This window comes from Phocoena phocoena, chromosome 1 (assembly GCF_963924675.1).
Source record: "Phocoena phocoena chromosome 1, mPhoPho1.1, whole genome shotgun sequence".
NCBI lineage: Eukaryota > Metazoa > Chordata > Mammalia > Artiodactyla > Phocoenidae > Phocoena > Phocoena phocoena.
The window spans coordinates 165,703,716-165,730,481 of record NC_089219.1 but is presented as its reverse complement, the minus strand read 5'-3'; the positions used below and the strand labels follow the sequence as shown (position 1 = coordinate 165,730,481).

The 26,766-nt window shown below is 47.0% G+C and overlaps 1 protein-coding gene across 1 annotated transcript in view; it reads right to left on the bottom strand.

The window, feature by feature from the left end:
• Positions 1–4,388: 4,388 nt before the first annotated feature.
• The window catches only part of LOC136118565 (calpain-8-like), a 49,453-nt gene continuing 27,075 nt past the window's right edge, over positions 4,389–26,766 (bottom strand). The window contains 9 exon segments of the mRNA XM_065871797.1: positions 4,389–4,413; positions 5,351–5,408; positions 6,396–6,512; positions 13,723–13,805; positions 14,258–14,322; positions 17,380–17,444; positions 19,023–19,080; positions 21,774–21,820; positions 21,823–21,841. Coding sequence (XP_065727869.1) covers positions 4,389–4,413; positions 5,351–5,408; positions 6,396–6,512; positions 13,723–13,805; positions 14,258–14,322; positions 17,380–17,444; positions 19,023–19,080; positions 21,774–21,820; positions 21,823–21,841 — 537 coding nt within the window.

The window sequence follows — 26,766 nt, the reverse complement described above, 5'->3', positions numbered from 1 at the left end:
CTGGAGCCACAGTGGAAGCAATGACAGGATCAGGGCTTGTGGGAAACTGGAACATCTAAAGGTGAAAAGATGCTGGGCATCTGGGGCTTCCCTGGTGGCGCAGTGGTTGAGAGTCCGCCTGCCGATGCAGGGGACACGGGTTCGTGCCCCGGTTCGGGAAGATCCCACATGCCGCGGAGTGGCCGGGCCCGTGAGGAGAGGCCACAGCAGTGAGAGGCCTGCGTACCGCAAAAAAAAAAAAAAAGAAAGAAAAAACAGATGCTAGGCATCTGAGAGGCTGCGCAGCATGAGGCTTGGAGCGAGAGGCAAGGAGTCAGCCTAGGTGGCAGAGCGAGAACAGCTGATGCAGGACTTTGCTGTGTGCCCCGCTGCCCCAGCCCGGAGGAGCGGCTGGCTTTAGGGAGGTGGTGAGGAACGGAGGGGAGCCCCGAGCAGGGCGGGGGCCTCCGCCAGCTGCGCCCCAGGCAGGACGCACAGGATGCCGTCGGGACCTTGGCGGGAAGAGCCCCCTGCTGCGCGTGGCAGGGCCACCGGCTTCTCCCAGTCCTGCTCAACGCGGCTTCTGCGGCTGTGCATAATTACCGAACGCCCTGCTTGGGCCGGCGACGTGAGCAGAAAGCTAATACTGCGTGACTCGAAGCTCTCACGGGAAAGGGGACTGGCTAGAGGTGGCCTTGCTGCTGTGGAATTACCCCCTGACCGCCTCCCACCACAGTGTCAGGTTCCATGCTCCCGGAGGCCTCAGTTGCGTCTGGGGGCGGCATGGTGGCGTGTATGTCCTCACGTTTACTAATGAGGAAACAAGCTCGGCCTTTAAGAGAAGTGACGGGGCTCTGCAGGCGAGGGAGGATGGAGAGGAAGAGAAGGAGGCTCACCCTGACCCCCATAGCTGCCTCAAGCCTCCTGCCGAGCTGCTTCCCTCTCCTTCCAGAAAGTGGGGAAGCCAAGAGCCTCCACGGATTCTCTGCACAAATCAAAGACCCGCCAACGCGGGAGGCAATGGCTGCCTCGGCTCCTGGCATGGGGTGGGAAGGAGCCTGGGAACGGGGCAGCTCAGCAGAGGACCCTGCAGGGGACACATCTTCTTCTTCTCGCCATCCCCCCCTCCAGCCCTTCACCCGCCCATGGAGGCTGGCTGTAACGCATCCAAACATCAGCAGTTCCCCTCTGGGGCTGCAGGAAATTGCTGTGAGGGACCAGTGCAAACCCATCCTCTCTACTAGGAAAACAAAGTGGGGCCCAAGTGCTGCAGAACTTCCTCATGTGCAAAGGAAAGGACGCGGGTTTCACTCACTGAGTGCCTACTCTGTGCCAGGCACTGTTCTAGGCTCTGGAGGAATTAGGAACTCTGCATTCACAGACTGTCCACAGGAACAGAGAAGATGTGAAACACGTTAACGCAATAACGTGGGGGAGGGCTCGGCCGGGGAAGCGCAGGAGCCTCCCGGGGAATCCACGCTGAGGAGCCACCATCCAGCAGGGGCTAATCTTTCCTGAGATGCAGCCACATAGAGGGGCGACGAAGAGGCCACACCAAAAAGCAGCACCTCTGCTGCCTTAATTCAGGGGGCAGAAAGGAGCATACAGCAAACTCTCAGGTGTTTAAGAGGAAAGCTATGCAGTGTTAAGATCCTTAGCTGGCCTCACAGGCTGTACTGATAAGAAGTCCCCAGCACAACACTTCCCTGGGACTGGGACCCCCAGAGCAAATCTATTTTGTAACTAAACTGTCTTTTGGGTTTTTTTGTTTGGTTTGGTTTTTTTGCTTACCAGACTATTCCCTGAAGTAGCTTGTAGGCCTGAAAAATAAACCTACCTGCTGCCAGCTGATTATAACACAGTCCTTTCAACTTAGGCAGCCATGCTATATTCGAAATGTAAAGGAGAACTGCTTTGTAGTACTTTATTTTTAAACAACGGGGTGGGTCAGGGACTTGTACCTAACACCACCTGGGCCGACAGGGGCAGCCGAGGGCAGCTGGACGTACACCTGCTGGGTCCTGCAGATGACCCAGGTGACGAAAGCTCCCTCATACTTCTGACTACACGTGGAAGGACCTCTTTTCTTCTGGGACCCACAGACTGCCAAACAAATACAGCTCCTTCTCCACCCTCCTATGAGTGAGCTTTCCCTGCAGGGGCGCCGTCCCAGAGCCTCTCCCTGAGGGGTGGGATCCCAGAGCTCCCACAGTCCCCTTCAGTTAAGGGCCTACCCCTTCTCCCCGCTGGGCCTTGGGAGAGTTGAAGACAGCATTAAAGCGGACTGGTGTTCAGTCAGAATGGCCATCAACAAAAAGTCTACAAATAATAAATGCTAGAGAGGGTGTGGAGAAAAGGGAATCTTCTTACACTGGGAATGTAAATTAGTGCAGCCACTATGGAAAGATCCTTAAAAAACTAAAAATAGAGCTACCATATGATCCAGCAACCCCACTCCTGGATATATATCCAGGAAAAAAAAGAAAACCCTAACTCAAAAAGATACATGCACCCCAATGTTCATAGCAGCACTATTTACAATAGCCAAGACATGGAAACGAACTAAGTGTCCATCAACAGATGAATGGATAAAGAAGATGTGGTTTATATACATATATATATATGTATACACACACACACACACACACACACACACACACACACACACACAAAATGGAATACTACTCAGCCATGAAAAGAACAAAATAATGCCATCTGCAGCCACATGGATGCAATCAGAGATTATCATACTGAGTGAAGTAAGTCAGAAAGAGAAAGACAAACACCATATGATATCACTTACATTTGGAATCTAAAATATGACCCAAATGAACCTATTTACAAAACAGACTCCCAGACATAGAGAACAAACTTGAGGTTGCCAAGGGGGAGGAGGGGGGAGGGATGGATTGGGAGATTGAAGTTAGCAGATGCAAACTATTATATATAGAATGGATAAACAACAAAGTCCTACTGTTTAGCACAGGGAACTATATTCAACATCTTGTAATAACCTATAATGGAAAATCATCTGAAAAATATATATATATAACTGAATCACTTTGCTCTACACATGAAACTAACACGATATTGTAAATCAACTATACTTCAAAAAAAAAAACAAGCTGACGGGTGTTACACCATACATATAAATCATGTCCCTATAAGGAACGTTCATCCAGCTCTACTTCTGGAGGTCAAAAGTTAACCTTTAATCAGACTAATACAGAGGCCAAGGCATAAATGTGTGTTTTCTCTCCAGTAGGTCACAGCTATGGGCTGAATGGTTGTATCCCCCTCGAATTCATACGTTGAAACCACACCCCCCAATGTGGTGGTATCAGGAGGTGGGACCTGGGGTCTAAGTAGGGTTGGATAAGGTCATGAGGGTGGGGCCCTCATGAATGGGATTAGTGTTCTTCCAAGAATCATGAGAGATCTTGCTTCCCCTCTGCTCTCCACCCTGTGAGGACACAATGAGAAGTCTATAGTCTGAGAGAGATCTCCAGAACCCAACTATGCTGCTCTGATCTCGGACTTCTAGCCTCCACAACTGTAAAAAAATGTGTCTGTTTTTTATAAGCCACCTGGTCTCTGGTATTTGCTCAGACAGCCCAAACTGACTAAGACACTCATCTTCCTGTACGCTTCATTTCCAACATCTGCGTATGAGAGTCAGCTCTGTCCCCAACTACCCATTAGGACACTAGGCTATGGCACCTATTTTCTTACCAACAACAAAGATCGTTGTGTTCCGCCATGAGCAAAACTAACCTGAACTGCATTTCCCCTCAAGCTATTTGTCAGGTAAGAATTCCCCTCAGCAAGAATTTTCCTATCCTTTCCTTTCCTTTAGCCCATGCTGACCTGCAGTATAGCAATTTCTCCCATCTGCAAGTGAGGAAGAAAGGCCTCTCCCCCCAGCAGCCCCTCCCTGCACCCTCCTCAGAAGGGCGGGGGCAGCTCCTTTCCTGAAGGCAGTCCCCAGAGGCAGTTTAATCTATAGCAGGCCTTTCCTCCAAGAAATTCACCCACATTTCACATCTTTCAGCAGCTTTGGGCTGCGTCATTGCTCAAGAACGTCTTTTCTAAAGCAGGAACACCCCAGGGCACCCCCCAGATTACATATCACTAGAGGAAGGCAGAAACCATTTTGACCCACAACTTTAATTAATTTCTGTCTCTCCATTGTGCTCTGGGATCAGCTTAAATGCTGCTGAAAGAGATCTCGGGCTCCCCGGACTGCTCCAGTGGGACAGGCCAGGATCTCAGGGAACAACAAATGGCAAGGAAGAGATGAATAACCAGTGAATGCCCCCTTGAGGATAAATGTTCACAAAACTGTAAAGAAAGGGAGAAAAGAGGCAGGCAGGCTGGCAGGGAGCAACACCAATGTCCAGAACCCTGGGTCAGACCAACATACAGCACAGCCATCGCAAAATAAGAAGATCGGGGTGAGCTCAAGGGTCCTCAGGAGCTGGTGTGACTGCGCCAGAGGCGCTCTCCTGCCTCAAGTGGTATGACTTGTTCTAGCTGTGTCCTCCAGTAAGTGCCCTGCTCAACAGGAGGAAGCAAGGAAGCCCTTAACTAGGTCACTACCCTCTGAGCCAGAGCCCCATGGAAAAGTGACTTAGGAAAAGCTTAGCCCCAAAGGGACTTCCAAAAGTTTCAGGTTCAACACTATGGAGCGGGTGTTTGTAGACATCCACAGACATGCTTCCAGGAGGGCCTTCCCTAGATCACTGAAAGGGGTCAATGACATTCCCATTCTAGAGAAGAAAAGAAGTGGTTGTACCCAGACAACTAGGCAGGGCCAGGAATAACCTGGTGCTCTAGTTCCTCTGCCTGAGAAACAGTTCTAGGGCAATGCCTCCTGGCCTGGCCCCTCAGCACATGCCCACACCTGCATCCCCACAGGCCAATAAAGGCCCTGCTGCATAGGCTGCAGCCCTCCACAGGGGAAGGGCACGACGTTGTCAGCGTAAGACATTATGGGCTTTGTACACAGTAATTTAATTCTTTGTTTCTGATATCCTTCTAGACGTCAATCAAAGATGCCTGGTCCTAAAGGTTAGGCACTTTAAATTGTACCTACCACCCACCATTCCATCCAAATTAATAAGAGCTTGCATCCTTGAAATGATCTGATCTGTAACTGTAGCTTTATCTTTAAAACAATAATAATAATAATAAATAAAAATATTTGAAAGATTGATGACAATCTCACTCCTCCCGGCAATGCCTGCCATAGAACATGCGTTGTATCCGCACGGAAATAAGACAGGTCAGTGTGAATGAACAGCGCTCGGCAGCCATACCATCCAAGAATGTTCAAGTACCACCAGCAAGCAGTTTATCAAAACCACTTACCTCTGCCAGAGAGAGCCGGACAATGCCATTCCGGTCCTTGTCCAGAAGGCTGAACAGTTCTAGAATGACAGAGAACGAATGAAATCAGATGGGGATGTTCCTGGACTTTGGAACAGCCAAAGAGAGCTGTCTCTGTCCACCCCACCTGGTACCTTCCCCCGGCCCCTGCACCCTTCCCAGCTCCCACTCAGCTTCAGGGACCCCGAAAAGCTAGATCTGGATCCAGCGCCCAGGGTGAGGGTTTTAGACAGCAGATGTCCCCTTGCCCAATTAGACAAACCTCCAGATGTGAGCAGAGAAGGTCCTTTTGCCACCTCCACCCTCACAAGCTCTAGAAACTTGCAATTCTTTCAACAGGGGTTGGGGATGGGGTCGTGGAACAGAGGTGGTTGCCCCATTTGTGGGTAATCCAGTCACTGACCTTTCCCCATTAGAATTTACCACTTCCCAGCCCTCACTGGAAGGAAAACTCCCTCCCTTAATATGATACCTTAGCATGAGCCCAAGGGGGCACTAGACCATCTAAAGGCTTCCAGAAGGAGACCCCTATTCCCTCCCTGGGAAGGGACACACGCTCTCAGTATGATCCCCATGGAGGCACAGATGTTAAAAGTCACTTAAGGACCGTTGCTGGGACTCATTCCTTTGGCCCAGTGACTGCATGTAGTAGGTGCACAACTATCTCTCCCGTTGCGGAGCAACAGGCTCCGGACGCGCAGGCTCAGCGGCCATAGCTCCCGGCCGCTCCGCGGCACGTGGGATCTTCCCGGACCGGGGCACGAACCCGTGTCCCCCGCAGCGGCAGGCGGACTCTCAACCACTGCGCCACCAGGGAAGCCCACAACAATCTTTTTAAATCTCCCAGAGAAGGCAGCACTTTAGGCGTGGCCAGCTTGGGCTTCCTTGGCCGCTTTAGTTTCTGCTTCCCCTCCCCCAAGGATGCCACAGTTTCTGAAGCCTGTCTGGTTCTGCTTGCTGGCCCTGCCCCCTGCCCCTCTCCGCACCTCAGGAGAAATGAGATAGGGTCAAAGGAGAGAGTGACTCACTGAAGAGGGTCTCCAGGCAGATCATACAAGCAAGGAAGCTGTCAAAGTCGATGCCAAGTTTGCTGCATGCATACCGCATGGAAATGGTCTGCTGTACCTGGTTGCTAAGGGTGAAACCTACGGGCAGAAGGGGGCCAAGGTTATAGGTGGAGTGGGGGGCTCGGCCCTGTCTACAGCAGAAATTAGGGCTGGCTCAGGCCTGACGCTGCCCCCCTCAGAAGATACCAGAAGGGTCTAGTCATCCAGTCTCCTTTTAGATAATCCTCAACAGGATAAGCCTCCTCCCTGATCCAAGAATAAGGCCTGTAGCTCCAATACTAACTCAGCTGTGCATCACATTGACTCCAGCAAGAAAAAACAGGGAAGGTGAGGGGATGGTCTCTCCTGACCATCCCCTTCACAGCCCCGTCCCCTGTGATTGCTGTCACCTTCCCAGTAACAAGCAAAGTCCTTAGAAAAAGTCTAAAGAATCCGGCAACATTCCCTCCTCCCCAGATAAGGAAGGTGCTCAACAAATATTTGTTGTCACATTGACATCCAACATAAGGTAACTGCCACTGATGGTCATTAGCAACCATCATATTAAGAGTTTAAAATGAGCACGTCTTGGGACTTCCCTGGTGGTCCAGTGGTTGGGACTCCGTGCTCCCAAAGCAGGGGGCCCAGATTCAATCCGTGGTCGGGGAACTAGTTTCCCCATGCTGCAACTAAGGATCCTTCATGCTGCAACTAAGACCCGGTCCAGCCAAATAAATACAGAAATATTTTTTAAATAATTAAAATAAAATGAGCACATCTAGCGGACTTCCCTGGTGGTCCATTGGTTAAGAATCCACCTTCCAATGCAGAGGACGCAGGTTCGATCCCTGGTTGGGGAACTAAGATCCCACATGCCATGAGGCAACTAAGCCCATGTGCTGCAACTGCTAAGCTCTCACACCACAACTACAGAGCCCGTGTGCCGCAACTACAGAGCCCACACACCACAGCAAAAGTTCCCGCAAGCCGCAACCAAGACCCGACACGGTCAAAAATAAATAAAGGAGGAGCTTCAAGATGGCGGAAGAGTAAGACTCGGAGATCACCTTCCTCCCCACAAATACATCAGAAATACATCTACATGTGGCTCAACTCCTACAGAACACCTACAGAACGCTGGCAGAAGACCTCAGACCTCCCAAAAGGCAAGGAACTCCCCACGTACCTGGGTAGGGCAAACGAAAACAGAAAAAACAGAGACAAAAGGATAGGGACGGGACCTGCGCCAGTGGGAGTGAGCTGTGAAGGAGGAAAGGTTTCCACACACTAGAAGCCCCTTCGCGGGCGGAGACTGCGGGTGGCAGAGGGGGAAGCTTCGGAGCTGCGGAGGAGAGCACAGCAACAGGGGTGCGGAGGGCAAAGCGGAGAGATTCCCGCACAGAGGATCAGGGCCTACAGGCACTCACCAGCCCGAGAGGCTTGTCTGGTCCCCCGCCCGCGTGGGCGGCGCTGGGAGCTGAGGCTCGGGCTTCGGTCGGAGCTCACGGAGAGGACTGGGGTTGGTGGCGTGAACACAGCCTGAAGGGGCTAGTGCACCACAGCTAGCCGGGAGGGAGTCCGGGAAAAGTCTGGAGCTGCCAAAGAGACAAGAGACTTTTTCTTCCTGCTTTGTTTCCTGGTGCCCGAGGAGAGGGGATTAAAGCGCTGCTTAAAGGAGCTCCAGAGACGTGCGTGAGCCGCGGCTAAAAGCGCGGACCCCAGAGACGGGCATGAGATGCTAAGGCCGCTGCTGCTGCCACCAAGAAGCCTGTGTACAAGCACAGATCACTGTCCACACCCCCTTCCGGGGAGACTGTGCAGCCCGCCACTGCCAGGGTCCCAAGATCCAGGGACAACTTTCCCGGGAGAACGCACGGCGCGCCTCAGGCTGGTGCAACGTCACGCCGGCCTCTGCCGCAACGTCACAACGCCTCTGCCGCCGCAGGCCCGCCCCGCACTCCGTGCCCCTCCCTCCCCCTCGGCCTGAGTGAGCCAGAGCCCCCGAATCAGCGGCTCCTTTAACCCTGTCCTGTCTGAGCGAAGAACAGACGCCCTCCGGCGACCTACACGCAGAGGCGGGGCCAAATCCAAAGCTGAGCCCCTGGGAGCTGTGCGAACAAAGAAGAGAAAGGGAAATCTCTCCCAGCAGCCTCAGGAGCAGCGGATTAAATCTCCACAATCAACTTGATGTACCCTGCATCTGTGGAATACCTGAATAGACAATGAATCATCCCAAATTCAGGAGGTGGACTTTGGGAGCAACGATTTTTTTTTTCCCCCTTTTATTTCTTTTTGTGAGTGTGTATGCATATGCTTCTGTGTGTGATCCTGTCTGTATAGTTTTGCTTTTACCATTTGTCCCAGGGTTCTGTCTGTCCGGATTTGTTTTTTTTTGAAATCATCATTTTTATTCCTAATTGTATTACATAGCTGAATATGTGAAAATATGTTATTATTAACATTTTCTTAGACATTTGGGTTGTTTCTGTTTTGGAGGTGTTAAAAGACAAATTTCAGTAAAAATTCTTTATCATCTGGTGTTGATTTGATTGATGAATTTTTTTAAAGATTAATTCATAAAATTGGAATAGCTCAGTCACAAATTGGTACTAGGTTTTATTTTTTTTTTTTTTTTTTGTCCCATACAGGATAAATCCAAGGAGAAATACGCCTAGACATATGTTAATCAAACTGTCAAAAATTAAATACAAAGAAAGCATATTAAAAGCAGCAAGGGAAAAACAACAAATAACACACAAGGGAATCCCCATAAGGTTAACAGCTGATCTCTCAGCAGAAACTCTGCAAGCCAGAAGCGAGTGGCAGGCCATACTGAAAGTGATGAAGGAGAAAAACCTGCAACCAAGATTACTCTAACCAGCAAGGATCTCATTCAGATTTGATGGAGAAATTAAAACCTTTACAGACAAACAAAAGCTGAGAGAGTTCAGCACCACCAAACCAGCTTTACAACAAATGCTAAAGGAACTTCTCTAGGCAAGAAACACAAGAGAAGGAAAAGACCTACAATAACGAACCCAAAACAATTTAGAAAATGGGAATAGGAACATACATATTGATAATTACCTTAAATGTAAATGCTCCCACCAAAAGACACAGATTGGCTGAATGGATACAAAAACAAGACCCATATATATGCTGTCTACAAGAGACCCACTTCAGACCTAGAGACACATACACACTGAAAGTAAGGGGATGGAAAAAGATATTCCATGCAAATGGAAACCAAAAGAAAGCTGGAGTAGCAATTCTCATATCAGACAAAATAGACTTTAAAACAAAACCTATTAGAAGAGACAAAGAAGGACACTACATAATTATCAAGGGATTGATCCAAGAAGAAGATATAACAATTGTAAATATTTATGCACCCAACATAGGAGCACCTCAATACATAAGGCAAATACTAACAGCCATAAAAGGGGAAATCGACAGTAACACATTCATGGTAGGGGACTTTAACACCCCACTTTCACCAATGGACAGATCATCCAAAATGAAAATAAATAAGGAAACACAGCTTTAAATGATACATTAAACAAGATGACTTAATTGATATTTATAGGACATTCCATCCAAAAACAACAGAATACACATTTTTCTCAAGTGCTCATGGAACATTCTCCAGGAAAGATCATATCTTGGGTCACAAATCAAGCCTTGGTAAATTTAAGAAAATTGAAATCATATCAAGTATCTTTTCCAACCACAATGCTATGAGACTAGATATCAATTACAGCAAATGATCTGTAAAAAATACAAACACACGGAGGCTAAACAATACACTACTTAATAACGAAGTGATCACTGAAGAAATCAAAGAGGAAATCAAAAAATACCTAGAAACAAATGACAATGGAGACACGACGACCCAAAATCTATGGGATGCAGCAAAAGCAGTTCTAAGAGGGAATTTTATAGCAATACAATCCTACCTTAAGAAACAGGAAACATCTCGAATAAACAACCTAACCTTGAACCTAAAGCAATTAGAGAAAGAAGAACAAAAAAACCCCAACGTTAGCAGAAAGAAAGAAATCATAAAGATCACATCAGAAATAAATGAAAAAGAAATGAAGGAAGTGATAGCAAAGTTCAATAAAACTAAAAGCTGGTTCTTTGAGAAGATAAACAAAATTGATAAACCATTAACCAGACTCATCAAGAAAAAAAGGGAGACGACTCAAATCAATAGAATTAGAAATGAAAAAGGAGAACAACTGACACTACAGAAATACAAAAGATCATGAGAGATTACTACAAGCAACTCTATGCCAATAAAATGGACAACCTGGAAGAAATGTACAAATTCTTAGAAATGCACAACCTGCCAAGTCTGAATCAGGAAGAAATAGAAAATATGAACAGACCAATCACAAGCACTGAAATTGAAACTGTGATTAAAAATCTTCCAACAGACAAAAGCCCAGGACCAGATGGCTTCACAGGCGAATTCTATCAAACATTTAGAGAAGAGCTAACATCTATCCTTCTCAAATGCTTCCAAAATATAGCAGAGGGAGGAACACTCCCAAACTCATTCTACAAGGCCACCATCACCTTGATACCAAAACCAGACAAGGATATCACAAAGAAAGAAAACTACAGGCCAATATCACTGATGAACATAGATGCAAAAATCCTCAACAAAATACTACCAAACAGAATCCAACAGCATATTAAAAGGATCATATACCACGATCAAGTGGGGTTTATTCCAGGAATGCAAGGATTCTTCAATATATGCAAATCAGTCAATGTGATACACCATATTAAAAAATTGAAGGAGAAAAACCATATGGTCATCTCAATAGACACAGAGAAAGCTTTCGACAAATTTCAACACACATTTATGATAAAAACCCTCCAGAAAGTAGGCATAGAGGGAACTTTCCTCAACATAATAAAGGCCATATATGACAAACCCACAGCTAATATCGTCCTCAATGGTGAAAAACTGAAAGCATTTCCACTAAGATCAGGAACAAGACAAGGTTGCCCACTCACACCACTCTTATTCAACATAGTTTTGGAAGTTTTAGCCACAGCAATCAGAGAAGAAAAGGAAATAAAAGAATCCAAATTGGAAAAGGAGAAGTAAAGCTGTCACTGTTTGCAGTTGACATGATACTGTACATAGAGAATCCTAAAGATGCTACCAGAAAACTACTAGAGCTAATCAATGAATTTGGTAAAGTAGCAGGATACAAAATTAATGCACAGAAATCTCTGGCATTCCTATACTCTAATGATGAAAAATCTGAAAGTGAAATCAAGAAAACACTCCCAGTTACCATTGCGACAAAAAGAATAAAATATCTAGGAATAAACCTACCTAAGGAGACAAAAGACCTGTATGCAGAAAATTATAAGACACTGATGAAAGAAATTAAAGATGATACAAATAGATGGAGAGATATACCATGTTCTTGGATTGGAAGAATCAACATTGTGAAAATGACTCTACTACTCAAAGCAATGTACAGATTCAATGCAATCCCTATCAAACTACCACTGGCATTTTTCACAGAACTAGAACAAAAAATTTCACAATTTGTATGGAAACACAAAAGACCCCGAATAGCCAAAGCAATATTGAGAACGAAAAACGGAGCTGGAGGAATCAGGCTCCTTGACTTCAGACTATACTACAAAGCTACAGTAATCAAGACAGTATGGTACTGGCACAGAAACAGGAAGATAGATCAATGGAACAGGGTAGAAAGCCCAGAGATAAACCCACACACATACGGTCCTTATCTTTGATAAAGGAGGCAGGAATGTACAGTGGAGAAAGGACAGCCTCTACAATAGGTGGTGCTGGGAAAACTGGACAGGTACATGTAAAAGTATGAGATTAGAACACTCCCTAACACCATACACAAAAACACACCATCCTCAAAATGGATTAAAGACCTAAGTGTAAGGCCAGAAACTATCAAACTCTTAGAGGAAAACAGGCAGAGCACTCTATGACATAAATCACAGCAAGATCCTTTTTGACCCACCTCCTAGAGAAATGGAAATAAAAACAAAAGAAAACAAATGGGACCTAATGAAACTTCAAAGTTTTGCACAGCAAGGGAAACCATAAACAAGACCAAAAGACAACCCTCAGAATGGGAGAAAATATTTGCAAATGAGGCAACTGACAGGGATTAATCTGCAAAATTTACAAGCAGCTCATGCAGCTCAATAACAAAAGAACAGCCAACCCAATCCAAACATGGGCAGAAGACCTAAATAGACATTTCTCCAAAGAAGATATACAGACTGCCAACAAACACATGAAAGAATGCTCAACATCATTAATCATTAGAGAAATGCAAATCAAAACTACAATGAGATATCATCTCACACCAGTCAGAATGACCATCGTCAAAAAATCTAGAAACAATAAATGCTGGAGAGGGTGTGGAGAAAAGGGAAGACTCTTGCACTGCTGGTGGGAATGTGAATTGGTACAGCCAGTATGGAGAACAGTATGGAGGTTCCTTAATAAACTACAAATAGAACTACCATATGACCCAGCAATCCCACTACTGGGCATATACCCTGAGAAAACCATAATTCAAAAAGAGTCATGTACCAAAATGTTCATTGCAGCTCTATTTACAATAGCCAGGAGATGGAAACAACCTAAGTGTCCATCATCAGATGAATGGATAAAAAAGATGTGGCACATGTATACAATGGAATATTACTCAGCCATAAAAAGGAGTGAAATTGAGTTATTTGTAGTGAAGTGGATTGACATAGAGTCTGTCATACAGAGTGAAGTATGTCAGAAAGAGAAAAACAAATACTGTATGCTAACATATATATATGGAATGTAAAAAAAAAAAAAAAGGCATGAAGAACCTAGGAGCAAGATGGTAATAAAGATGCAGACCCACTAGAGAATGGACTTGAGGACACGGAGATGGGGAAGGGGAAGTTGGGACAAAGTGAGAGAGTGGTAGTGTATATATGGACATATATATACTACCAAATGTAAAATAGATAGCTAGTGGGAAGCAGCTGCATAGCACAGGGAGATCAACTCAGTGCTTTGTGACCACCTAGAGGGGTGGGATAGGGAGACTGGGAGGGAGACGCAAGAAGGAGGAGATATGGGGATATATGTATAACTGATTCACTTTGTTATAAAGCAGAAGCTAACCCACCATTGTAAAGCAATTATACTTCAATTAAAATGTTAAAAATAAATAAAAGTTTTTAAAAATTAAAATAAAATAAAGTGAGCACATCTGGCTCTCAAGACCTTGTCTACAGGATGTGTCCTCACCTGCCTTCTTCAGGGCTGTCCTCATCTCGTGGGCATCAATGGTCCCCAAGTGGTTATAATCAGTTTCCCGATAGATCTCGTAAAGTAGAAGAAAATTTCCAGGTAGAAAACAGCTTTTTGTGGCCCCTGCAGAACCATCTCCCTCCACCCCACCACTTCCTCAGAAGGCCAGGGACACCCTCAGAGAAGGCTTCACTGATTCCTCCCAAAAAGTTTCCAGAACAAAATTAAGAGCTTGGGCTGAGGGCCGGTGCTAGTCCTTTTGCCCTGTGAACAGGGGAACTTCCTGTGACAGCACTGGCACATTGACAGCACTTCCGTTGACAGAACTGGCAATCTCTCATTGACTCCTTAGTCCTTCCTGAACGGTATGTCCAGGTTTGGTGTTGCCTTTGACCATGATGAACGATCTGGTCAGACCAAGGCAGCAAATAGATCAGGAATGGGTGTCACGGAAGGCGAGGGTCTAGAAACAGAACAGAGGACGGTGACAAGAGCCCAGAGTATGCACAACAGGGAGAGAGGGGTTACCAGCTACTTCTGAATCTTCAACCAGAGCGTCTTGAATTCCACCAGCCCCAAGGTGCCCATCCCATTGCTCTAAGCAGGTTAAAGGCCAACATGATCAAGCCCAGATTCCACATGCTCTATGGATTTTGTTCTCTTGTGACCTTGCACAGTGAGTGTCTTAAGACCTCAGTGAACATCCGTGTCTGTAGTAAGCAGGGCCCTGGGGTCACGGTGGGAAATGTTGGTGGGAGACAAATTCAAATAAAGATTAAAGAGTCAAACACTCACCAAGGCCCTCCTTTGAGGTCAGGTACAGAGCTAGGAGCAAAGGGCAAGTCAGGAGCCTAACGCCCTCCGTTCATTAGTATCCAGCACCCTCGTCATTCTGGGTCATTGAGGGGTTGAGCTCTATGGTCTGTTGTAAATTCCCTTCCAGATTTGAATGTCTGGTTGATATTGATGTCATTGATAGTTGATGTCAAAATGTTATCAGAGGGACTTCCCTCGTGGTCCAGTGGCTAAGACTCTGCGCTCCTAACGCAGGGAGCCTGGGTTCGATCCCTTGTCAGGGAACTAGATCCCACATGCCACAACTAAGAGTTCACATGCCGCAACTAAAGATCCCGCATGCCGCAACTAAAGATCCCGCATGCCGCAACGAAGATCTCACACACGGCAATGAAGATCCTGCGTGCCACAACTAAGACCCGGCACAGCCAAATAAATAAATATATTTTTTTTAATGTTATCAGAAGAGTCCTCAGGAGCACGGGATCGGGATTCTCTGCCACATGGTCTACAGATGTTTGTCTGGTGTCCTGAAGGAGCTCTGAGCTTCTCAACAGTGATTCCTGGGACCCTGGGACACGGTCCCAGGAGCACAGCTGGCTCAGAGGCCACTGCTCAACCCAAACAGGCCAGGGGTTGTGTGCAATTCTCTGTGTGCAGCAATATTGATTAAGCACTGGGCTCGACCTGGGGGGCTGGTTTTGAACTGTCCCTACCCTCATGAAGTTCAGTCTCTTTGAAACTCTACCCTTTTCTCAGCCATCCCAACTAATCACTAGACACCAGTGTGTTACAGCTCAGGTGTTAAAATTCTGAAAGAGAACATCATTCCCACCTCCTTCAACTAGCTAAACAATAAGTCACATTTACACCCACGAGTATAAACCTCACCCTTTAAGAAAGTCTGTGTCCTTATTTCCACGATCCACGCTGAGTGTTGGATGCACCACAGCCTTCAAGTCCTAATACTTCAACCAACATACCTGAGAAAAGTAGTCTACAAGGAGGGCTAACGCTCTGGTCTAGCTAGTCCCATGTATACTTGTATCTCATTTCATCCTCACAAGCTACATATTGTTATTCCATTTTCCGGGAGAAGAAACTGAGGTTCAGAGCATTCAATAACTGTGGTGGAGCCAGAACTTGGACTCCTGTCTGTTCCAAAGCCCTTGTCCCAGAGCACCAATGTATCCTTAATCCCAGATGGAATTGCCTACAGGCTCCCGGGCCCCATCCCAGACTTAATGAATCAGCATCTCCAGGAGTGAGACTCAGGCAACTGGATTGTTAAAACCTCATGGTTTTTAAGTGCTGATACATGCTATAGTGGACCACATGTTATATGATTCCATTTACATGAAAATATCCAGAACAGGCAAATCTATAGACAAAGTTGTTGTAGGGCAGAGGGTTTCAGGTTGTTGAGAGGAAAAGGGGAGTGACTGCTAATATGGGTGCAGGGTCTCTTTTGGGGGTGATAAAAATGCTCTAAAATGGGTGGTTGATGTTTATACAACTCTGTGAATATACTAAAAACCATTGAACGGTACCCTATAAATGGGTACATTGGATGGTATGTGAATTATATTTCAATAAAGCTGTTATATTTACACAAGGCTCCATGGGCAGCTCTGCTGCATATCCGGGTTCGGAACCACTGCCCCAAAGCATCCAAACCGTGGAACAGACCCTCTTGAAGAATGACTGAGTCACAGTCCTCCTGGAGCCATGAAAATGCAAATACCCCTGGGAACAATGAGTGAGTGACTACAAGGTCACCCTCAAATCTAAGTTAAAGTCGATAGGCAAGTTTGAGAAGAATGATTCAGAAATCAAGGAACTATTTGTAGAAAAATGTATCGATGCTTAACAGTTCTTTGCGGCTCACGAATTAAACTGTGGACCATGCCGACCTCATAGAAGGACACAGGGCTGGAGAGTCCCAGCGTCTGAAGCTCTGGGACCACAGGGATAGCACCCGCTCTCCGTGGCTGACACCCCCAGCAGAGGGCAGCACACGCGTGCTGGCTAACCAGGACCGCTCTGCGTGACTACCGTGTAAGTACAGTTCATTCCCACCGCCCCAAAGGTCATCAGATCTTATCACGGATGAAGCCCTCAGAACTGAGGGGCACCCTCCTAGGCTCCAGTTTTCAAAGAAATCACCTTCACCAGCACCACCATGGAGAACGGTAACCTGGACCCACCTGAGGCCAAGTTTCAAGTAAGTGATGTTCCACCGTTCCCCACTCTGCGCTTCATTTAAGCCGTTCCTTCCACCTAGGATGCCCTAACCTTCCCCATTCCTCCCCAAGTCTCTTACTCATTCTTCAATACACAGCGAGGGTTAAACTGGGTCAGAGTGACAAAAAGGTTTTATCCTGTGTGATATTTCTCAACTACTGGTGGTGGCCGTGTCAATACTGGGAGACAAAGACAGCCGGGGATAGAAACAGCCGGGGAGAAGGAGGAGGGAGGGGCCTCGTGGGAGGGGCCTCGTGGGAGGAGCCTCGTGGGAGGAGCCTCGTGGGAGGAGCCTCGTGGGAGGAATACTGTGATGAACAGGAGGCGGGTCACAAATGCCACATAGTTGCTGTCTTTGAATTAAAGGATTTTTAAACAAGTCACTTCAACAGGGCACATCTCGGTTTCTTCACCTGTAAAATGGATCATCTCGCGCTTACTGAGGAGCAAAAATGAGATGACATCTTCCTTTACAGCTCAAGCAAGTACCTGCCATATGCTCAGAAAATGCTGGTTCCCTTCTCCCTCTTTCCCTTGCCTCCGTCTCACTGGGAGAGGTGGAGGAGTCCTGAAAATCAGGATCAGAGTAAAAATAATGTGACATTTAAAGGATGCATCCATCAGGCTGATCATCTCCCTGCAAGTGTTGATGTTGAATCCATCGAATTTGATGTCTGTTCCTAAATATTTAAATAGAAAAGAGGGGAGGGAATCAGGATCATTTGAAGGCAGGGGAAATAATCTCCCTGGTAGGAAGCCACCAAGGACGCCAGCCAGAGTACGGAGCCAGGTGTGAGCGCCACAAAAAGGAGAGAGCATGGCGGCAGTCCCCTGGGCAGGGCCCCCTGGGGGTGGCACAGGTGGGCAATGGCATCGGGGTTCAGTGTCTGAACCTCAGCTTTGCTACTCACAAGCCACCGGGACTTCAGCAAACTAATATCTCTGAGCTTTGGTTTCTTTCTGCATCAATAAGAACAGTACTTGCCCCCAAAGCTAATTGGGGCTAAAATGAGATAATGGAAGTGAACTTCCTAGCATAGTGCTTGGTATATGGCAAGTTCTTAATAAACCAGCTAACTTTTTATTGGCTAGGTACTGTTCTAAGCACTGTGCTTCTACTCCTCCAAATAACCCCATGTGGTAGATACTTTCATCCCTATTTTATAGATAAGGAAACTGAGGCCCAGAGAGGTTAAATAATTTGCTCAAGATCACACGACCCAGGCAGAGCTGGGATTTAAACGCAGGCCACCCGTCTGCATAGCCCAAGCTTTCAACCATGACACACAGCCCTCAAACGGCAGCCGTTATCCTTACTGCTAAATTGCAGGTATCTCCTGAGAGCTACAGCCATCCCTGGCTCCATACTCACCTTGCCCACACCTGAGAGTCCCTGGCTCCATACTCACCTTGCCCACACCTGAGAGCCAAGGCAGGAAGGAACCAAAGGCCCTGAAAATCCTCCCTTCTTCCCTGGGCTCTTTCTCTGCAAGGCAGGAGGGAGAGCTGGAGCAGGGCGGGGTGTCTCTGAGCCTGCGCCTGGGCTCTGAGCCCTGGGGAGCTGCTCGGCCCCAGGTGGGCACACACCCGGCCTTGCCCCTCCATCCTGCATGCTCACCCCCTGTCCTGTTGCCATGGGTGAACATGCCCATCACTCAACCAGGCGGAAGCCTGACCCTGGCCCATCCCTGGGCCCAACAAGAAGCCAGTTCCGTGCCAGCTTACATGGGGCTGCGGTTCAGAGGGAAGGAGCAAGGCTTTCCTCAACCTGGGTGCAGCTTGATCCTCTGACAGCCCCCGGGGCTTGCTAAAGTCTAAAGACGGAGAACTGTCACGACCTAGGACAGTCAGAATCCTCCCCTCCACACGCTTTCCCCAGGGATGCACTACAGAACAAGATCTTCAAGCTGCGCAGTTTCCCACTGTAGCAAAGTTATTAATTTGGCGGGAAAATTTCACTTACTCTCAGCCCAACTTCTTTCCTCCCAAGACTCAGGACTCTTTCCTGCAGGGCCGGTTGGCCCCAGCACCAGCCCCGCCTTCATCCTGCCCAGCACCCCTCCCGCTCCAGCCTCTCCCACCTGCTGGATGCTCCATCAGCCCAGAGGGAATCAGGGCCCCGGGCCAGAGGCCAAAGGCCCCTTGTCCCCATCTGCAGTGCCCCTGGCCCAGTGCCTGCACCCATCCTTACCCCACCCCCACCCCAGCATCTGTCTTAGGCTCCCAGACTTCCTGAAAAGCCCCAAGGAAGAACTTACATTTGGAAAACACCTCATTCAGAGCCGTCTTGAGCTCATTGACACTGATCTCAGAATCCTAGAAAGAGGAACCCAAATGCAAATCACGTCAGGCCCTGACAAGCGTTTCAAGACATTAAGTTCATGTAGAGTCAGACACCAGGTCCACTGACTCTATGATTTTAAAAGGCTGCGACATCTTTAAAAAACTCCAATTCACAGTTTCTCTGGGGCCCCCATAGCCGGGTGGGAAGTGTATATTAATGGCGTGAGCGGGGTACACCTTCTGCAGAAGGCTGCACACGGTGCCTGCTGCCTCTCTCTGGGCTTGTCTAACCCAAGACCAAGACATGGCAAGAAGCAATAATAGGAGGCAGTGCTGACAGGTCACACACCTGATGTGGGACATCCTCAAACCCTCACAACAGCTCTGCACCCATGTTAGAGTTAAGGAAACTGTGATTGCTAAACACCACATACATTCACCATGTAATCGTCATTTCCATGTGATGTAACTGCTGGGGGTTCACAGCCACCAGTGGCAGAAACCTAAGACTGTCTCACCCCAAAGTGCCCGCTTTCCTCACTGCACCTATGGGAGTTGCTATTTCACGCATAGCCCATCTCAAACTGGAAGTAGAAATTTAGGGGAGTAGGATTTCCCACGTGCATTTGGGATAAACACTGAGCCAGTAGGACGGTTCGTCCCTTAACTCTGAGCTGGAGGGCAGACCTCGGGCAGGACGATGAATGAGGCTCAGAGAAGGGATGCTGGACTGAGATCTGGGTTCCAGTCGTGACTCCGTCCCTTACTCTCCATGCGACCTTAGCCAAGTCACTTCCTCTGGCGAGGTGTGGTCTCATCACTTGTCCCCATGGGGCCCCACTTCTCCCCGCCTCCACCAGCCAGGCCCAGGCTATTCTACCAGAAACCAGGGAGGTGGGAGCTGCACAGGGAAGCCTTGCCTGTGAGCACAGCTGGCCTCATTCAAGCACGGCACGGTCAGTCCCAATAATAAGACCTGGGGACGCTCTGAAAAGCCTCCAGGCCAAGAATGGGATGTTGAGATCTTGGCCTATCCCTCACCGGGCCTTGTGCCCCAGCAAGCTCCCTAACTCTCTGTGCCTGACCCTTCACCCGCAGAGCAGGGACAGTGACCAATACTGTCCCACCAGGCCGGAGAGAAAAGATAAGGTATGTGAAAAACTATACAAATAGGAACTTTTACTTTGTTATCAGTCTTGATGTTCTAAATAAAATATGGTCCCTTGGCAGCTAAGGCAACAAGGTTTTGTTAGCAAAAACACTGGTCTGAGCGCCCATCTAAAACACAGATTGACTCATGTTTGCAAAGCTTTTTTTAATGGCTATATAAAGGAATTTTGTTCCCAGGTTTTATCTTCTGCAAGGATTCTGATGTATTTTCTTCTATGCTATCCTTCAATCTAGAAAGTGGCTCTGAGCTTCCCTGCAAGGTGGAGAGCATTGTTTTTACCTTCTGTTATGGACTGAGTGTTTGTGTCCCCAAAAATTCATATGTTGAAATCCAATCCCCAGTGTCATAGTATTAGGAGGAGAGACTTTTGGGAGGTGATTAGGTCATGAGGGTGAAGCTCTTTTTTTGTGGTATGCGGGCCTCTCACTGTTGTGGCCTCTCCCGTTGTGGCCATGGCTTACGGGCCCAGCCCCTCCGCGGCATGTGGGATCTTCCCAGACCGGGCACGAACCCGTGTCCCCTGCATCAGCAGGCGGACTCTCAACCACTGCGTCACCAGGGAAGCCCAAGGGTGAAGCCCTTTTGAGTGGGATTAATGCCCTTATAAAAGGAACCCCAGACAGATCCCTCACCCTCTTTCCACCTTGTGAGGACACAGCGAGACTTCAACAGTCTGCAAGCTAGAGGAAGGCCCTCCCTAGAATCCAACCATGCCTGATCTCAGACTTCCAGCCTCCAGAACTGTGAGAAACAAATTTCTGTTTATTCTGTTTCATACACTTCCCAGTCTGCAGTACATTGTTATGGCCGCCCAAGATGACGGATGCCTTCCAAGGCCCTTTGGCAAACCTTATTATCCTTCAAAGAGCAGTGCGTTCACTGTATCTGTGGGGCCAGTTTTGACACTTGCAGTCCTGAGTCTGCTCTGACTTATGGCCTCACAGGACTGGAATCACAATAAACTAAGTCAGCAGGACAGGGAGGGAAGAAGCAGGGGGCACACCAGTATCTTCCCCTGGCTCCATGTGCCCCTGAGCGGTGCCGGCACCTGGGCCAACTTGAATTCCGCAGCCCAAGCTCCGCTGGTGTCCCTGAGGGCAGGCAGGGTGGCGGGCCGGTGAACAGTAATCCCAGGCCAGGTTAACTGAGCCGCCTGCCACCTGGGCTGAGCGATTCCTCTCACCTCTGAAGGATATTGATATAGGGAAGTTTTGCCTCCCCGCTTTTTATAAAGTCAGGGCTCTGATCCAACAGGGCCAGTTTACACACAGAAAGGCTTTTGGTAGGATCTGGAGATTCGGATTTTCTGTTTTCTCAAAAAGCAGTCAACACAGCAAGAAAAATGGCCTTGGTCCCAAGATTCCTCTCCCCAGCAGTGCAGGAAAGGCCTCTCAGGTTTAAGACAGGAAAGTGGCAACAGACAGAGTTGGGGGACCGGAGACCTGCGGCCTCATCGTTTATACTCACGGAGATGCGAGGGGAAAGACTCAGGTGAGCTGAGCTTTCCAGAACACTCTCCTGCCTGTCTGGGAGCTTGTCTATGCCCTGTACTCACCTTTCCTGCAAGCTTCTCAAACAGGCTCCAGAGCTGGCCGTCTTCTTGTCCACCTCATTGGGGTGTGGCTAAAAGGCAGGGCAATTGCAAAGTTAAGATGGGACCCGTTGAGGAGAATGAAAGACAAAGATTTAAAATTCATTCGCTCGTCATTCACTACATCTGTCGCATATCTGTCGTGTGTCGGACACTGGGTGGATGGGGGCACATGACAGTAAACAGGAGAGGTCCAAGGTCCTGGCCCCAGGAGCTCTCCATCCAGCAAGGTCCAGGGGTCTAGGGGCTTCCTTTATCAGCGATGTGAGGAAGTGATCCCCACCAAACCTGAATTTCTGATTTCAACCCTGAATCGCTTTCAGAGATCGGTGGCGACACTGACAGCAGAGAATCTTGGTCTGGGTCTGTGGGCTCCTAAAAGAGATTCACTGATGACCTTCAAGGGGTCTGTGAACTTCAGGTATTGCATGAAAATTGGGAGTAACATTAACATGTGTTTTCTTAGCTTTCACCAGATTCTGAAATAGCAACATGATTAACAAGGAGTTAAAGTCACAGCCTAGTGGAAACAGCAGAACTGGAAGCCAGAAGACAGGAGTTCAAACACCCCACTGACCAATTACGAAACTCCATCTCAGGGCTCTGACATCCATTTCCTGAAGTCCAGTATTAAATTAACTAGGCTTGTTACATGGGGTCATTTGAGAATCAAATGAGAACTAATGTGTGTCAAAGTCCTTCGAAAATTGCTAATTGTTATATGAATGACTGTCTAGAGACTTTCTGATATGACCACGGGCTCTTTGCAAAATGGAATGACTGTCATCACCAGACAGAAAAGTCACAAGTTTCCCAGATGTCTTGAAGAGTTTCAGAAAACCAAGTCAATTTCTTCCAAAACCATCACTCAGGAAAGTACAAAAGGCCTGATCTGGCCCAATGATACTGTACTATTAAGAGTAGCAGCGGTAGAAATAGTACTTACCTTTGTTGAGCACTTACTACCTGTCGGGTACTATACATAGATTGGTTCATTTAATACTCATGAGTGCTCTATGAGATTGGTCTCATTGCTATCCACATTTCACAGATGGAGAAACTGAGGTTTAAAAGTGTTAAGTAGCAGGCCAAGATTACACAGCTGGTACATGGTGGAGGCAGGATTCAAAGTCAAGCTTGTGCGCTGTTTCGCCAGCCACCAGTCTGACCCCCAGAGCAGCTGCTCTCAGCACCCTACTGCAACTCAGCCTCGCCAGGGCTCTGCTTCCTCGTCGATAACACAGGGGTTTTAATGCCTATCATACTGTTTACATTTATGAGGAGTAAATCCAAAAATACATCTAAAGTTTTTAGAAGAAATGATAAATACTTCTCATCACACATGTATGATTTTAAAGTGGTCTTGTAGAATAAAAGCTTTTTATCATCCATGTAATAAAATATACGATAACCTGAATCTAGTGTGAAGTCTACAGATTCTGAACATAGAGTAATATTCTATTATTCTGGGGGAAAATAAGTATGAACTGGAAAGAAAGGAAGGAAGGAAGGGAAGGAGGGAGGGAGGGGGGAAGAAAGAGAGAGGAAGAGGGACTTCCCTGGCAGTCCAGTGATTAAGGCTTCACCTTCCAATGCAGGGGGTGGAGGTTTGATCCCTGGTCAGGGAGCTAAGATCCCACATGCCTCGTGGCCAAAAAACCGAAACATAAAACAGAAGCAGTATTGTAACAAATTCAATAAAGACTTTAAAAATGGTCCACATCAAAAAAAAAATCTCTAAAAAAAGGAAGAAATAGACTAGAGCTATACATTTCAATAAGGATAAATCTCAGGGCTGCGGATTGGGCTGGCTGCTCAGACCCACCTTCTCCAGCTCTACAGCACCGGCCTTAATATTCCTGGCCTTCCAGTTCTACTGTTCTCCCTCAGGGGCTGGGAAGGTCCTGGCTATAGAAGTCAACTGCAGTAATAGGGAGGATTCTATTAAAGCAACTGTATGGCCTTCTTACCTAGGAATCATGCAGACATTCAAATACGGTACTTATAAAAATGACACGTTATACATGAAAACGTGCAATATCAAAGCATATTAAAAGTTCAAGTCCCCCTTGGAAGGGGGGGCGGTGGGATGAATTGGGAGATTGACATTTTTACACTACTATGTATAAAATAGATAATGAATGAGAACCTACTGCATAGCACAGGGAACTTTATTCAGTGCTCTGTGGTGACCTAAATGGAAGGAAATACAAAAAAGAGGGGTTATATGTATATGTATTGTTGATTCTCTTTGATGTACAGCAGAAACTAACACAACATTGTAAAGCAGCTATACTCCAATAAAAATTTATTTTAAAAAAGTGAAAGAAAAAATGGACACGGGCACAAACGGGTGCATAGCAGGTACTTCACCACTAGGGGATGTCATTGCACATGGGAGTTTCTGGATACCAGGGAGAAAGATGCTTTTAAATGATGGCATACATGGTCTGGCAAACGGTACTTCAGTTCGTTCACTCCTTCAAAAAAATATTTACTGGACACCCGGCACATGTTGGGAACTGTTCTGTATCTGTGTCTGAGATGTAGTGGTGAACAAGACATGGTCCTTGCTCTCAAGGACCTTAACGTAGTGGAATTACCTGTTGCTTTGAGAAAATATACATGAAAACGCTTTGGAAATGGGAAGGCAACCTGGCAAAAACAGGTATTATTTTACTGTTGTCATATTACATGTTGACAGCATCTTTGCAACACTTCTCTAGTGTGTTTGTTCAATTGCTTTCTTTTTTCCCTCCCCCATTCCAAACAGGCCCTTTAAATGTCCAGCTGTCCAAGTCTTGGAGATTTCTGGAGGGAGGAAAACAGAAGTTCTTGAAGGCAAGGGCAATGGCTCTTCCTGTCTCCTATAAAGTCTTAAGTCCCCTGAATATATTATCCCTGTGGCGTGTGTGTGTGTGTGTGTGTGCGTGTGTGTGTGTGTGTCGGGGGAGGGGTACCTTAAAGAGAAAAGGCCAAGTTTCCCTGAGACCAAGAAGATGTTGGCCGTTCCCAGGGCCCTGAAATATGGGAACACTTGTATGGCTCCATACATGATACTCTGGGGACCTCAAGGGACGGTTGTCCCCTAGGCCTGGCGACTCCTAGTTTACCAAAGATTCTAAGCCGCAGACCTAGTACAGAAGCCCAAGAGCTGCCTGAAGGAACCTATGAGCTGAGACAGTGGGCATCTCAAGGGAGAACAGTGAGGACCCGTGACTGGTACAGACTTCCTGGTGTTTCAGAAAACGCCAAGACCATGGGAGGTGGAGACGGTGCACCCCAACAATGACTGAGATTGAACTCCTGAAATGGGGGGTTAGTAAGTTTTTGGGTTTTTTTTTTTTTTTTTGCTGTTGTTGTTGTTGTTGTTTTTGCTGTACGCGGGCCTCTCACTGTTGTGGCCTCTCCCGTTGCGGAGCACAGGCTCCGGATGTGCAGGTTCAGCAGCCACGGCTCACGGGCCCAGCCGCTCCGCGGCATGTGGGATCTTCCTGGATCGGGGCACGAACCCGTGTCCCCTGAATTGGCAGGTGGACTCTCAACCACTGTGCACCAGGGAAGCCCAGTAAGTTTTTATTATTAAAGTGTAGTGATTTACAATATTGTGTTAGTTTCTGGTGTACAGAAAAGTGATTCAAATATATATATTCAGAGTATGAGGAAGAATATATGTATATATTTTCTTTCTCATATTCTTTTCCATTATGGTTTATTACAAGATATTAAGTATAGTTATACTAGGTCTTTGTTGTTTACCTATTTTATATATTGTGGTGTGTATCTGTTAATCCCAAACTCCTAATTTATCCTTCCCCCTCCTTTCTCCTTTGGTAACCATATATTTGTTTTCTATGTCTGTGAGTCTGTTTCTATTTTGTAAATAAGTTCATTTGTATCATTTTTTTAGATTCTACATATAAGTGATGTCATATTATATTTGTCTTTGTCTGACTTACTTCACTTAGTGTGATAATCTCTAGGTCCATCCATGTTTCTGCAAATGGCACTATTTCATTCTTTTTCATTCTATTTCATTCTTTTTTATGGTTGAGTAATATTTCATCATCATATATACCAGAAGCACAGAAAGGGCCTCTGGTGCCCTTTATCTATTCATCTGTTGATGGAGACTTGAGTTGCTTCCATGTCTGGGCTATTGTAAATAGTGCTGCTATGAACATTGTGGTTGCACGTGTCTTTTCAAATTAAGGTTTTCTCTGGATATGTGGCCAGGAGTGGGATTGCAGGATCACATGGTAGCTCTATTTTTAGTTTTTTTAAGGAACCTCCATACTGTTCTCCATAGTAGCTGTACCAATTTACATTCCCATCAACAGTGTAGGAGGGTTCTCTTTTCTCCATGCCCTCTCCAGCGTTTATTATTTGTAGAATTTCTGATGATGGTAGAGTCAGTTTTAAGTTGATTTAGCAGGGAAAAAAAAGGGGGAGTGGGGGAAGGATAGTTCTTCCCACCTGAATTGTGGACTCAGATCCACACCCTCCACACTGGCACACTGGCCTTTCTAACACACTTGGGACCGCTAGGAGGAGCAGCTACTGTGAGAGACAAGGCCTGGGGGGCAGGGAAGAGGCTGAGCTGGCATCTACCTGCAATGGGGAAGGGGAAGGGGGCAGGAGGGAGAGCTCTGACCATCTGGGACCACCCAGCGGCAGAAGCACAGAAAGGGCCTCTGGTGCCAGGAACTGCAGCTGACTCAAGGCAGGGGCCGCTACTGACCATTAGCTTAACTACTGGGCACCAAGTCCAGTTCAGAGACTAATGGGAATGAGAAGGAACAGACAATGGGGCACATGTTTTCTATCTAATAGACTCACGGCATAACTGCCCCGCCCCCAGGGCAAGATGGGTCCATCTTTGGCACCTCCCCATGCATCTGCAGAAATAAGAGCTTAAAGATTTGATATATGCCAAATAATACCACTACCCCTTACA